The sequence below is a fragment of the Epinephelus fuscoguttatus genome, linkage group LG3 (assembly GCF_011397635.1).
Source record: "Epinephelus fuscoguttatus linkage group LG3, E.fuscoguttatus.final_Chr_v1".
NCBI lineage: Eukaryota > Metazoa > Chordata > Actinopteri > Perciformes > Serranidae > Epinephelus > Epinephelus fuscoguttatus.
In genome coordinates, this window is record NC_064754.1 from 1,294,780 (window position 1) to 1,309,808 (window position 15,029).

The window sequence follows — 15,029 nt, forward strand, 5'->3', positions numbered from 1 at the left end:
CACAAATCACAGTTTGCCTCACAGGGCTTTACAGCATACGACATCCGTCTGTCCTTTGGACCCTCAAGTGCATGTAAACGCGTTACTCCGACTAATATCAGAGTTCTCCAACTCCGATTAAGACACCCAGATAATGCGATTGGAATTCGATTTTCTCCGACATGTATACACCTTAATCGGAGTTAAACTAGACAATGCATGTGCGCATGCTCCACACCCCCCCCCCCGCTGGCGTATGACTCCGGAACAGACAAGACATGCTATTGTTGTAGCCCTCCAACAGCATATGGTGTTCTTGTCTGCCTCTCGAAATCACCATGACCACGAGGGATAGCGTGCACCTTATCTGCACAATCGGTAACACGTACATTACGTACGAGAAGAACAAAGCTGTACGATTATCCATCATGCTGTTGTTCGAAAATGCCGGTCTGCCGCCTGACTCCAGTTGTTTAGTATTAAGTGACGTTACAGGTCAAACGGAAAGGGGGCTGTATTAACCCGCTGAAACGATAGATATCGCCACCTAGTGTTGAGTAGGAGGACACGTTCCTGTCAGTAATTCGATTTTCTCAGTTGCATGTAAACTGGGACAAGGACAGAAGTCTGATTAGACGCCAAAATCAAATTTTGAGCATAGCTCGATTAAGCTGTGCACGTAAATGTACTGAGTCATGTCACTTGAGGTTTAGTTGTTGGGTGGCAACCATCTGATTGTGACCAGGGTTGCCGCTTCAACTTAGTCCAGATTTAAATACTTGAAAATGCTGATTTATTAATGTCTGGCTTCATCTGGATGAATATAAGCAGGGTTCCCACCATCATGGAAAACCTGGAAAAGTCACTGAATTTTTCTTTTATTTTTAACTTCTTTTTTTTTTAAGGAATTTTAAATATTTAGACAAAACCTAAAGACCACATTGAACCCTGTGTGTGTCCAAAGACATTCACTGCGAAGTTGCGTCCACGTCTTCTGAAGTAAAGACAGTCCATTTTCTCCCATTTTCTGAGGAACATTGTTCCTCTACACCTCAGAGACAGTTTTCCATTATAAAGATCAACTTGGGGTGTCGGTGGCTTAGTGGCAGAGCAGGCGCCCCATGTACAAGGCTGTTGCCGCAGTGGCCCGGGTTCAACTCCAGCCTGTGGCCCTTTGCTGCATGTCACTCCCTCTCTCTCCCCCCCTTCATGCTCATCTGTCCTGTCAATTAAAGGCTTAAAAATGCCCAAAAAATATGTTTAAAGATCAACTTGATTTTCTGAGCCCAAAGTCGTCAAGTCTGGTGACTGGGCAGTGTGGGCGTCAGAAGCCAATGAAAAAAGGCATCCTTTAACGTCGGCATGATACACGGCTGGACGAAAGTTAAAGCAGCAAAAGTCCGAGTGGGGTGAGTGGGAGGGGTGGTGGATGGGTCCAACAAACATCAGCTTTCACCCAGGAGGTCGGTGCTCATGTCCCATAAGATTCTAAGTCTTTTTTTTTTTGTTTAAGGAAAAAAACCATCAGTTGGCAGTGTTGTACTGACGTAGTGCTTTTATTTTGAAAGAGACTGTATGCAAACTGTACATTTCCTGTGAAAACAGAAGTGTATTTTGAAAACAGACAATGCATGTAACAGGCTGAAGTTGACACGGCGTCCCAGAACGTCAACAACCAACACACCCAGGGTACCTTGGACATCATATGTGGACGTGGAATGTTGGGCCGTTTTGCCGGCAAGCTGCGAGCGTTTAGATACACGGAGCCGGATTGGCGAGTTGATCCGAGGCCCCCAATTTTCCGCCTCATAGGGTAGACATATTGGTGGAACCCTTTTAGTTTAAACAGAGCGAGGCGGCCTTCTGCAACGGGAGGAGCTGTTGATGACTTGTGGGAGGAGCTGTTGATGACTTGTGGGAGGAGCTGTTGATGACGCAGCACGTGCGAGCCACTGGCGGTGGATAAACAGGAAACAGCTGATAGCAGGAATTAGCGAGCAGCTAGTAGCAAGAGGGAAACACAAACCTGACAGACACTGTAAAGATGAGCAACTGGGGAGACAAGGAATTGCGCGCCCTCCTTGTCCTCGCAAACGAAGAGGCCATTAACCGTCAGATGACGGGGACGGTGAAGGACGGGCCGACTTACGAGAGAATCGCCGAAGGACTGACCAGCCGCGGCTTCCCTCCCACGTCACTGTTTACGTCACACGCTGAGCTACACGTTTTGTTACTTGCTCACGCCCCCCATTGCCCCGAAAAAGGCGCACTCTGTATAAACAAAAGTAGGTAGGCGGCATTTTGCTGCACTCCCCGATTTTGTTTTTATACTGCCAATGCTGAAAAAGACTGATTGGCCTTTCCTGGAAATTTGCACAACTCCTGTTTAAAAAGAGCCGAGGTCGCAGTGAGGATGGGTTGATTTTGTCCATCCATCGCTTTAGGCTTGGAGGCTCAGATTTGTACCACTTCTTTGTAATCACTGTCTTGCGGACAATAAACAGTAACACTTTTTTACAATTTAACATGTTTCTCTCCAGAATATTTGAATTTTTGGACACATCCAAAAATGTGGGAGTGATTGGTATTGATGTGTCCACACTGTGTCCAACACTGCTGCTGTGACTGGGACAGTGTGTCCTTAATGTGAGGCGTGATGAAGAAACAGATCAAGTTTTATTCAGCCAAATTCTGTCCATCTCTTGTGAGCTTGTGGATGAGTGGTGTGTTTTCCACATTTAATGCTAATCCTCCTGTGATATTTCTGTGTCTAATTCTTTTTGAGACCCTACTTTGACACTTTGATACTGTAAAACTTCACTTAAACGCCCAGTCCCTGTTACCAGCCCGGTGTGGCTACATATTTTGACCAATAAGGGCCTGTCATAATCAGAGGCCTGGTCTGGTTGCCAAGCAGTTCATTTTTATAGAAGTTCTTTGGATGTATAAAATCAGGTTGTGACTACCTTCTTGAGCTAACGTTAGCTGCTCTGATCACACATACAAATATAAATGTTTAAATCTTTATCAATATGGAGATGCTTCACATCGTTAGCTCGGTTCGTTTTGCTGAAACCATGAGCACCAGAGAAGACCTGAAGTCATTCACATTTACCGGCATGACAAAAGAACAAGTGGTGACTCCCAATGTTTCCTCTGAAGCTGTCATAAAGGCAGAACATGTGTCCGCTCCGTTATTACCCTGTAAGGTATTTATATTCCTTCAGTCGGGGTCAGCCCTATGTTCCCACATTTGGGTCTTGTGTTCCTACATTTCCCTTCAATTTAAGCCCTACCCTCCCACAAAGGTTAGGGGTAGGGTTGGGGGGATAATAGGTTGGGTGTAATTGAAAGGGGGCTCAAATCTAATACAAATTTATGAAAAAGGAAATGTGGGAACATAGGCACACTCCCCTTCAGTCAGTAAGGGTCCACTGATCAAAAGAATCAAAAGTGACTTTCATAAACATTAATCCAAGTAACAAATATTGTGTTAACAGGATAAAGTGCTGGGTGCTGTGAAACAAGTGTTGTAACATAACTGAATGGCTGTTTATTACCAGCGAGATTAACAGGGTTAAAGTGTCACACATCTGTGGGAAAAAGCATAAACTAAAAGATTAATCTCTGGTTTTATGAATCTATATTGTGTCATTCAAATGCAGATTGATTTGAATCTGATGAATAGATTATTTGAACCCAGCCGTACTCTTGAGATGTGTACGAAAAACAAATGTGTTCCTGAGAAGAATTATTGTTGTGCACGTTTCGATCTTCTGTGCTGTCGTGTTTTCACTGATGTTAACTGTCAGAGAAACTTGGGTGGTGCGAGGAGACGTACGACCGCGGGGTGGTAATTCTGTTTTTTGTTTTTTTTTAACCACTGAAACGATGAATCTGTCTTTTAATAATTATTATTTTTCTGTTGATTGACTAAAGCAGGGCTGTCAAACGTTCGGCGAGAGGACCTCATCCGGCCCTTCAGATGAGCGTAAGATGAGATGACTGTATGAAACTGATGTCTGCCAATTGCATCAGTCGTCTATGTTCTACCGTAATATTCCCACAGACCTGTCTTTGACACTTGCAAAGATATTTATGCATTATAAGTATTAACGTCACATACAGGTACGGCAGAACATACAGCTGGTGTGAGGAAATGAAACAGCTAATGGTTGAAACTATAAACCAGCAGAAAGATGACGGTTACCAACAGAAGGCACCGTGTTCTGAACAGACACATATTAATACATGCTGCAGCATATAGACCCAACAGAAAACGTTAAACGACTAAATTATCACCAGACGGGCATGATGGGAAATGAGGGCGGTCCCATCGTTACCTGACTCCTGCGCATCAGTCAGGCAGTGTGTTCACATTTAAAGCTGCTAACTGTGAAATACATCACTGGAAAGTTACCAAACACTGATTCCTTTACGTTGAAGCTCTGATGTAATTCTGCCGCTGAGAGCTGTCAGGTCAGTGGCAGAATTATATTACATGAGTTTAAAAAGTGGCTAAATGAGTTTGACTCCTGGACTAAAGCGCTCCAGCTCCACTAACTCAGAGTCTCAGTTGTTCAGAGTAAATGCAGAGAGGAGCGTGTACATTAAATGTGGAGCGTACAGTGCTGCTGACAGGTGGGGACGTTTCCCAGAACACCTGCAGGTAAAAGCTTTTCCTCACCGAGCTGCAGGACGAAGAGCTCTCATGTTGACAATTTGTCTCCTTCATCGGAAGCTGCTGTCGTCTGCTGTCACATCAGATCTACAGTCTGGATCATATCCAGCCTTCATCATCATCATCATCATCATCACCACCACCTCCAACAAGCGTCACTCATTTCTGACTTTAAACAGAACAAGTGTTTTATCTTTCACCAGCTTTTCATCGTGTTATACAGACAGAGAGGAGTCCCTCCTCTTCCTCTGTCCCCCATTGGACCTTCTTCTGAAACACTGTGTACGTTAGTCAAGGGTCAGACGTGAGTGTGTTCTGGAATCGTGCCATAAATTACACACACGGTGTTTGTCAGTTTAAAAGGTGTTTTTTTCACACATTGTTGATCAGAAGTGAAAGCAGCTCAGGAGGTCACAGAGTGGCCACTGAAGTAAACTTCTGTCCCAGTTTCACTTCCTGTTTGTGAGACTCGTCCTACTCTGGCAGTTTGTCCCTCTGGGGCTCCTGTAGAGGCACAGTGCCGAGGCTGTACTGAGGGTGCAGTGCAGTCTGGGTAAAGCCTTTTGGTTTCCTATTTAGATTCAAGAGGAACACTGAAGGAAGCTGAGTATTGGATTAAACCCCCCGCCCGCCTGTCAGCTTCCTGGCCCACTGAGTGGCTGAGAGCTGCTGGAGGCTGATGGAAAGCGGTTGCTATGACAGCCAGCATCCTGGATCCAGGATGAGAGTTTGGGTCATTAGCATAGCGAGTGTGAGTGTTGTAATGCTCACCGTGACATCAGGACGGGATGTGAGAGGAAGGACAGAAATAGCTGGTCCATTTTCTTTCCAGAGCGTCCTCCGTCTGCTCTCAGAGAGACCGGAGCAGTCGCACCAGCAGATTTATTATCAGGATTGTTATTAATGACCAGCTCCTGCAGCCAGAGTTCAAATCTTTATTTGTTTCTGCTTCTACAGAGACGAAACCAGAGTGTTCATCGCTTCTGTACTGTAGAGGAAGATTCTGGTGTGTTTCTCAGAGCGGTGGCTGGTGTGACTCTCCCTAAGGCTGCGTTCACACCTGCCCTGTTTGGTTCAGTTCAGTCTAACTCAGGTTGGTTTGCCCTCAACCTCAGTGTGCAGTTCATTTGTGCAGGTGTGAACACAGCAAAACAACCGGACTGAGACCTTCTTGAAGAGGTGGTCTCAGTCCGGTTCCAAAGGAACTCTGGTGCGGTTGGTTTGTGGTGAGAAGGTGTTGCGACCTGGATGTGAAGCAACTGCAGTCACATGACACATTGTTTGGGTTAAACATGAGCATGTTCCAGTCCTGGAGGATTATTAATGTGCACCTCCTCCTGTACTGCCTTAATATGCACATTCAGCACATCCAATGCATCAAAACATTGTTTTCTAGTTGGAGCTGCGTTTGCCTCGTTTTCAAACTGTATGCTTTGACTAAAATGAACAATGACAGCAATATAGTCCACGATGAGCAGCGCTAAAATCAACCTGCGTAGTTGTCCCTCCATTGTGACATTACAAAGTGTCACATTTATCTTGCAAGTGTACTCTTCTTCAACGTTTGCTTTACTTCCTGGATTTTTCCCACATGGAAATTCTGACCAATCAAGAGCAGCTTTCTGACGCAGTTTCAATGTTTATATCTGTCACAGACATGAAAAACTCAATACTACCTGTTTCTCTTTCAAAATAAAAGTCCCCTTTCTGTGGACAGATTCCCTTCATTTGTTAACACGAGGCTTTTATTGTGAAATATTTGCAGGATCATGTTGTTGATGATGCAGCGGCGGCGAGTACAGACTTTCACCTGTGGAAATACAGAAGTTACAGCAGCAGTAACGCTGTCTGTGTGAACACAGACTGTGTGAAAGTGTAGATGGAAATATTTTGTAAAATGAAGTCGTATTGATGGATTTTTTTTAAACGGAGGGGAAAATATCCATTTACAAAAACATCTGGGGGCGGCACGGTGGTGTGGTGGTTAGCACTGTCGCCTCACAGCAAGAGGGTTGCCGGTTCAATCCCGGGTGTGGGAGCCCTTCTGTGCAGAGTTTGCATGTTCTCCCCGTGTCAGCGTGGGTTTCCTCCAGGTGCTCCAGCTTCCTCCCACAGTCCAAAGACATGCAGGTTAATTGGTGACTCTAAATTGTCCGTAGGTGTGAATGTGAGTGTGAATGGTTGTCTGTCTCTATGTGTCAGCCCTGTGATAGTCTGGTGACCTGTCCAGGGTGAACCCTGCCTCTCACCCAGTGTCAGCTGGGATAGGCTCCACCCCCCCGCGACCCTCAAGAGGATGAAGCGGTTAGAAGATGAATGAATGAATGAAAAACATCTGGATACATATAAGCATGGCCTCAGTCTGGCCCCGCCCCTGAGACTACTTTGCCTTGGGAGGCCCTCAGAAGAAGAAGAGGACTGCACACACAGGCCTAAAATACACACACATACACAAACAGGACCTGTACATGTATTTAATAGAGAGATGTTGGAGTGAGGGGGCTGCCATGGACAGGCACCCCCAAGCTTGGAGTTCAGTGCCTTGCTCAAAGGCACCTCTCCAGCTACCAATCCATGCTCCGCGCTCGGTCCATACGGGGACTTGAGCCGTTGGCCCTCCGGTTTCCAAACCAGGTCTCTAAGAACTGAGCTACTGCCACCCCAGCAACGCAGCTCCAAGGATGACGGGGTCACGCAAACCCCTCCTTCACGTTAAGGTGGCGATTCTGTACATCTGCACTCAGGAACATCTATAGAGGGTTGTTAAACAAACAAACAAAAAAAGTTACAATAAAAATATGACAAAGACTCTTTAAAAAAGTACTATAAGATAAAAAAAATACAAAAATATGCACTGTTTCAGAATTTTAAAAAAGCTGTGCAGTTTTGTGCAGGATGTGATAAACAGCTGTTTTCTAATAAACATGATTTTTACATTTAAACGCTGGTCTCTGAGTCAGACTTAAAGGAAACAGCGTTCAAGGGAAACTAATAATTCTAAGAAGAGATGACGTTCATTAAGGTCACAAACATGGTGGAATTGTTTGTCACTGTTTCTGTTATTAATATTTAGTTGATTCTGGACTGTTGTTATCGGAGTGTGTGCTGTTAGTTTTCACCTGATTCTGGGGGGTCATCCCTATGTTTCCCAGGCTCTATGTTTCCCGCTCAACCAAAAAGGGTTCTATGTTTCCTGCTTACTAAAAGAACCCGGGAAACATAGAACCTTTTTTGCAGGGTTAAGTGGGGAACATAGAACCCGGGAAACATAGATACGCTCCCGATTCTGGTCATTACTGAGGTGTACAGCTGTTTGTAGATGTGAGAAGGATCTGTATCAGGTGTTTGTGAGTGAAATAATGCAGCTGTGAGCTCCTCATCTCGTGTCCAGTTAGATAAAAATAACTCCACCACCTCGGCTCTCTGCGTGCAGCCTCTCAGCGGTGAACCTTTGGACCTGGCTCTGGCTCTGGACCTGCTGTTGCTGTTTCAGCATCAGCTCAGTATCAGTGACCTTTATGAAGGTCACAGTGAGTCGGGTAGTGATTCTGACAGTTTAGTGTGAGCTGCTGTCACACCGTTCACAGTGGATGACGGCAGGTTTGTGCGGCTGCTGCTGCTGCTGCTGGTGGACGGGGTCGGTATTGATCGGGTGACCCTGGGTCCATCCTGCTGACGGGCTGTGAGGGAGGGGAGCTGAGTCAGGGGGCGACTGCAGCAGTTTGTATCGATGAGCTGAGACACATGTCAGCTCTCAGACTGAGACTCTGGGAAATAAAGAAGTGTTTCAGGGCTGAAGTGATCGCTGGAGAAACACAAATCTTTAGTTTTTGACGACAGTAATCACTAGCTTGGTTTCCATCCACCATCCACCTACTTTTATTTTTTTAATTTGTACATAAAACTCTGAGTGAAAACACCAGAGATCTGAAAAAAACCTTCCATTTAACTTCACAGAAGCCAAAATGTTTCCACATCCGAGCTCTTAAATCAGGGAGTGCCAGTCAGATTGTATCCATCTGCAGCCGCTCACACTAACCCAGTGTAGGACACCAGCAAAGTGTCCAGTGTGTGCATACAGTAATATTCACTGTAAATAGTATGCACTTCACGTACTGTTGAGTAATAAAGGATCCGCAGCCTTTTAGTTTTAAAAAGTCAACTCTGCATTGATTAATGAATTTATTCATTTGAAACCACGGCACAGTCTCCAGCCTGTATGAGTATCACAATATAAGGGGGAAGTGGAGTGTTCTGCAGCTCCGTCTCCAGGGTTTCTGAGGTGAAACAGACCGAGCAGAGAGTTATTTTCTTCACCACAGAGGTGTTTTGTTCGGGTCCATGTCATTGGTTCGACAGCCCATTGGTTCGACATCCCATTAGTCCGACTGTCCGTGGTGCTGAACGGCTCGTGGCAGGCGTATGGAGCACCGCGACCAGCTTCAGGCGGAGCAGGCTCACAGACGCTTATTTTGGTTTAAGTTGTGTAGTTAATGCTGCAGTGTTTGTGTGTCTGTGGGTCTTGTTTGTTACTGCTGATGCTGCTCCGCTCCGTTAAGGTTCCTCTCTGGGTGATGGTGTAGAAAATATTCACAATATACTCCACGTTTGTCTAGTAAATATAATTATTTAGACATTAAATTAAAACAAGTTTGCAACTGCTGCCTTTTGTGAAGATGAAGTACAAGTTAACTCCAGTGTATCTGCGCTGTTGGCTCTCCTGGTGCTGCACTGCTGCGGTGTTGAGTTCTGCCTCTTTTGTTCCGTCAACATCACGTCATTAATAAACATTTACATATTGGATGATTGACAGCATGATTGTGAATCAATGCTGAATCGTTCATGTCTGCATTTCGATGCATCTTAAACCCCTTTTTGCCAAGATTAGTGCGTGTTCGTGGGTTTTTTAAACACAGGAGCAGACGGGTATGTCTTTCTGTGCGTGTGGGTTTTTTTGGTGTGTCATGTTCGCTGTCACAGACAGGCCGGAAAACAGGTTAGTAAACAGTTAAAAGTAGTTACAGTTACTACACAGACTAATCTGAATCGATGTTTGAGCGCTGCTTTGATACAGACGGACAGCGTTTTGTGGTGGCGTGTCACTGCATCTCACCAGTAACAGGGCTCAAATCAGCACGTCCACCCAAGTGTGATATTTTCGTCACTGCCGACTGGAGGTACAGCCGATAAACATTCGTGACTACTGCAATTTGACCTGCGTATGAATGTCAATTGTAATTTTTCCCATTGCATTAAAATGCCGGATGTTAGTGGGTGTTAGCGATTTGTTTTGTTTTTGTGCAGTGGGCTCAAGAATCGATTATTTACCCCACCCCTAATTAAAGCTCTATAATGCTGCGTGAGCCGAAGAATTGTTTTGGTGTTTTTGTAGTTTACGCCAATAACAGTAAAAACCAATAAGGCAGTGGGAGAGCGCAGACCTCCACCAAGCTGTGATATACTGTGATATGCACATCTTCTATTTATTTATTTATTTAGAGGACAGTGCACATTAATGAACATTGCTGTAAATGTGCCGGTGTTAGCCAAAGGCTGGATATGGTTTGGATAAATTTCCAAAAGCATTCCAGTGATGTCAAGCAAGTGTAGCGTACCCCAGAGGATTTAACGGTTTCTTCCTTGGCCCATGGTCCACCCTTCTACTAAGAGAAACCTATCGTGAAAATCAGGCCAGTTTTTCCATCATCCTGCTGACAGACAAACAGAACCAAAAACATGACCTCCTATGCCAGGGGTGGCCAACCCGCGGCTCGCGAGCCACATGCGGCTCTTTGCCTATCAGTGTGCAGCTCTTCGATCCATTAATTAAAACCATCAGCGTGCAGCTCTTCCGTCTTAAAAAAAATCAATTTATTGTTATGAGTGCGTATGGCCCTTTAAGAAATTTAACAGGCTGAAGTGGAGCGAGTGAGAGAGAGGAGTGCGCTCGGGCAGGTGAGAGGGTGTGGAGTTCGGGAGGAATGCGGGACTGCAGCGCGGTGGCGATATCGCACAACAAAAGTTGTCAGGGAAGAAATGTGTGTCTTTGTGTGTCTGTGGAGAGAGTATGACAGAGGGAGAGACTATGTGTGGAGTAGTGTTGCACGGTATACTGGTACCAACGGTAGACCGCAGTAGGCTGCTACTTAAATACCACAGTACATGACATGGTGCCACTACTGTGGGATAAGTTCAAAGTCCAATCAAAGGAGGGTGAGTGTCCATGCACTGGCCAATAACAGCCATAGTGCTCCGCGGCGCAAGATAATGGCTTACCGGCGACCGAGAAGCACGGCTCCAGGTGAATAAATTGGTGTCATGACTGCCCAGAAATACCTGAACAGCCGAGCCGTGGCGGCACACAGGTATGTGGCGTGTCAGAGGAGAAACGAGCCATTCACATTTCTCTCTTTGTGCCAGGTAACGGCCCACAAACCTCACCGCACTTTAGGGACTGTTCTTTACTTGTCAGGGGAGGAGGGTGGCTGGTTGATTCTTACTTTATTAATTTATTTTATTTTGATCCCCCCTATGTTAATCACTTATTGATGCTGTTTTTGAAGTATGAATAAGTCAGTAAGTAATTTATTCCATTGAAATATCAGTGATGTATTATAGAAAAGTGATTTATCTTTTTATAAATGATAAAAGGCACATCTGCCTCATTTTCACTGTGGTATCCTGATACTACTCAGAACCATGATACTTTCATTGGTATCGTACCGTGGGTCCCAATTTTGGTACCGTGACAACACTAATCTGGAGAGAGTGGGAGAGGGAGAGACTGTGTTTCTGTGTATCTCTATTCATGGTCATTCATTTGCACATGTGTATGATGTGGCTCTTTGTACTGCCACCGTAATTTGTGTGGCTCTTGGTCTCTGACTGATTGGTCACCCCTGTCCTATGCCAAGGTAATAAATGACTCTTTAAGGGCCGACATCACGATGACATCATGTCATCAGCTGGAGGTGCAGCTGCCTCTCCCCCACAGGGCTGTAGGCTCCATAGGAGTGTTAAAATGTGTTTGTCTTGTTGTGTTATTGGGAGCCAGAATAGAAGGAGTCATGGCTCAAAACCAGCCGCCACTGCCCGTCAACAAAAACAAAGACAACTATGGTTAAATGTGATAAGACCAAAGGACTGGACGGAGGCCATCATCAAAAATGCTCACATGTGCAGCGCACACTTCATATCAGGTTAGGGAAAAAGTATTTCCTGTTGTAGGGATGAATAAGGTTATGTGTATTAAGGGTTATCATGTCCACCTCATCAGAAACTGGGGAGGGATTAAGAGGAAGATTGGATTTCTCTGCAACGCTAACTTTTTAGCACATTAGCTAACGTTAGCTTCCATAGCAAAACAAACAAGTGTGGTCCTCCTTTGTAAGATTGGCTTCCTGTGACATCATCCATCCACTGAGTGAGAGCATACGGGTCGGCCAGTCTGGTCCCGTTGGTCAGTGTTTACTTATTCAAGTAACACTGGCGGTCCTGGAGAGTGAGTGAGCTGACATGGTGCGTTGGTAAATTCAGTCTGACGCTCTACACTAAAATGAGAGCCCTGTTGGTGGAAGAAACGCAGCGTTATATTTCTACATGAATGAACCAACGGTTAAGTTAATCACACATTCACTCCGCTCGGCGCTCTGCTGCTCCGTCTCCACAGACAGAGTGTCACATCATCTTCCTCCATCGCCTAAAACAAGACAACACAACTTGTAGCGCTAGCTAATGTCTGTGGAGAACTGTTTTGGCTCCAGCTAAGCCCCGCCCACCAACAAACATCACACTGTTTACTAACAGTTAAAGAGTGTATAGATTGAAGGCATTTTATTGTTCTTGAGAGAACCTGAGATATCTCATATGTATGTTGATCTCTGCAGAGCAGTTTCAGGTGAAGCGGTGATTGGATGATAAAGAGATGTGTGGTTGTTTAACAGATGAGATATAAAGATAAATATCATGAGATGATTATTTTCTTCTCGTCAGTGAGGGAGTCCGTACAACTTTGTGTGAAAATCAAACGTTCTTCGTCAAAGTAACATTTTAATGTATGATTTTGTTAACATGTGTATCTCAGTCAGACAGACGACTGTGGATGAATCATCCAAAAAATATCTATACATCTTTATACACTGTGTTGAGAGGGTTAACAACACAACCCTAAACATTGTTTGCTTCCTGTTGACAGCGCTGCTGTACGCCACCATCTTTGGTAACGTCACCACCATCTTCCAGCAGATGTACGCCAACACCAACCGCTACCACGAGATGCTCAACAGCGTGCGAGACTTCCTCAAACTCTACCAGGTCCCCAAAGGCCTGAGCGAGCGGGTGATGGACTACATCGTGTCCACCTGGTCCATGTCCAGAGGCATCGACACTGACAAGGTAACACCTCACCGCCTGCTCAGGTCCTCCACACTGTGATGTCACAGGCAGGGTGGAGGCCTGCCACACCCTGCTTGGTTTGTCTTTGTCTTTGTCAACCGATGAAATCTTGCAGACTAATGACCTTTCTGGTCGACAGACGTTTGGTCGAACATTTGGGGGGGCAGCCTTAATTAACTCCAAATCTTATTAATCCAGTCAGGTGATCAGTGCTTCACAGACTCCGCAGCAGCTACGGCCCATACAGCCTGTGGTGTGGCGAAATCAAGTGCGCTGTATTTACAGATTTGGCACTTCAATGTGCCGAGATGTGGCCAAAAAGTTTGGAAGTATGGCCATGTTTTACGCCTGTGGTGTCTGGTTTAACAGAAGGAAGTGCTTCCATAAACATGATGGGCATCAAATGAAGTGCTCTGTTAATATCTCTTTAAGAGCACTGTGAAACAATAACCAGCCCTAATTTGACCTCTGTGTGACCTCAGTGTGACCTCAGCATAACCTGTGTGACCTCAGTGTGACCTCTGTGTGACCTCAGCATAACCTCTGTGTGACCTCTGTGTGACCTCAGTGTGACCTCTGTGTGACCTCAGTGTGACCTCAGTGTGACCTCAGCATAACCTCTGTGTGACCTCTGTGTGACCTCAGTGTGACTTCAGTGTGACCTCAGTGTGACCTCTGTGTGACCTCTGCATTCGCAGGTTCTGCAGATTTGTCCAAAGGACATGCGAGCGGACATCTGTGTCCACCTCAACAGGAAGGTGTTTAAGGAACACCCGGCGTTCCGACTGGCCAGTGACGGCTGCCTGCGAGCCCTCGCCATGGAGTTCCAGACCGTCCACAGCGCGCCAGGTGACCTCATCTTCCATGCCGGAGAGAGCGTGGACAGCCTCTGCTTCGTGGTGTCGGGGTCACTGGAGGTCATCCAGGACGACGAGGTGGTGGCCATTTTAGGTGAGTGTGGTTCTGACATGCCATGCTGCAGCTAATGGGGATCCAAACAAACAAACAAACAAACAAACAGATCTCCAGTGGAGCAGGGTTACAGGTTAAATCTCACGGAGAGAATGTAACAAAGACAGAATAAATATAATCGATGAGTCGCTGTTATTTCCTCTCATCAGTGTGATTCTGAGCTGCTCCAGCTGTGACTCATTCACTCTGCCGTTACAAACTGAGACCAGTGTTGATGGATCATCTGGGAGCTGAGTTTGTCTTTGGGGGCCGGGCTCCGTCAGCATCACTTCAGTCCCAGTCTGGTTGTTGTTGGTCTAGTGACAGCAGCTCACAGTGCTGATTCATCATGAGGTGGAAACTCTGTTTATGTTTCCTTCCATTTCTGCTTTAATGATGCTGAGTCTGAGCGGATACTCTCCATACATCAGAGACGCTTCACCGGCTCAGCTCTTTATTCTCATCATGTTTTGCAGCCGAATGTTTCGTCTTTACCTCAAACTTTGTTTTCAGTCAAAAGAAAATCAGATGAAACAGAAATCCTCACGTCGGATGAGCAGAGACCTCAAAATAAAAACAGTAAGAATGGTAGATAAATGCTTTTTATTAGTTTTTACTTGATGTAATCAAACAGTGAACTATTTATTCTTTCATTTTCCGCAACCGCTTTACCCCTTTTACAACAGCAGCGTGTCAAGTGGGCCGAACCCGAGCAAAATACCGTGAAACCAATATGATTTTAAAAAAAAACGTGATGTGAAAATTTTGTCCTACAGCCCAGCCCTATAGCTAACCGTAGCTAACTTGTTTGTCCATTGTTTGGTCTGTGACGTAATAGGTCAACAGGAAAAAGGTCCAATACCAACAAGCTGAAAGGGGGCATATCTCCACCTATCGTAGAGGAGTCGCACATACTTGGCTCAATAAATGGATTCCCCTCCCGTGCTTGTATACTGGGACAAGGACAGTAGGCCAGTTAGATGTCCTCGTCCAGCTGGGACTGGAGCTCCACTTGACTGTGACT

The 15,029-nt window shown here is 45.5% G+C and overlaps 1 protein-coding gene across 1 annotated transcript in view; it reads left to right on the forward strand.

The window, feature by feature from the left end:
* Positions 1-15,029, forward strand: part of kcnh1b (potassium voltage-gated channel, subfamily H (eag-related), member 1b) — an 85,637-nt gene that overhangs the window by 45,332 nt on the left and 25,276 nt on the right. The window contains exons 8-9 of the mRNA XM_049572109.1: positions 12,855-13,054; positions 13,753-14,005. Coding sequence (XP_049428066.1) covers positions 12,855-13,054; positions 13,753-14,005 — 453 coding nt within the window. The remainder of the gene's footprint in view (positions 1-12,854; positions 13,055-13,752; positions 14,006-15,029) is intronic.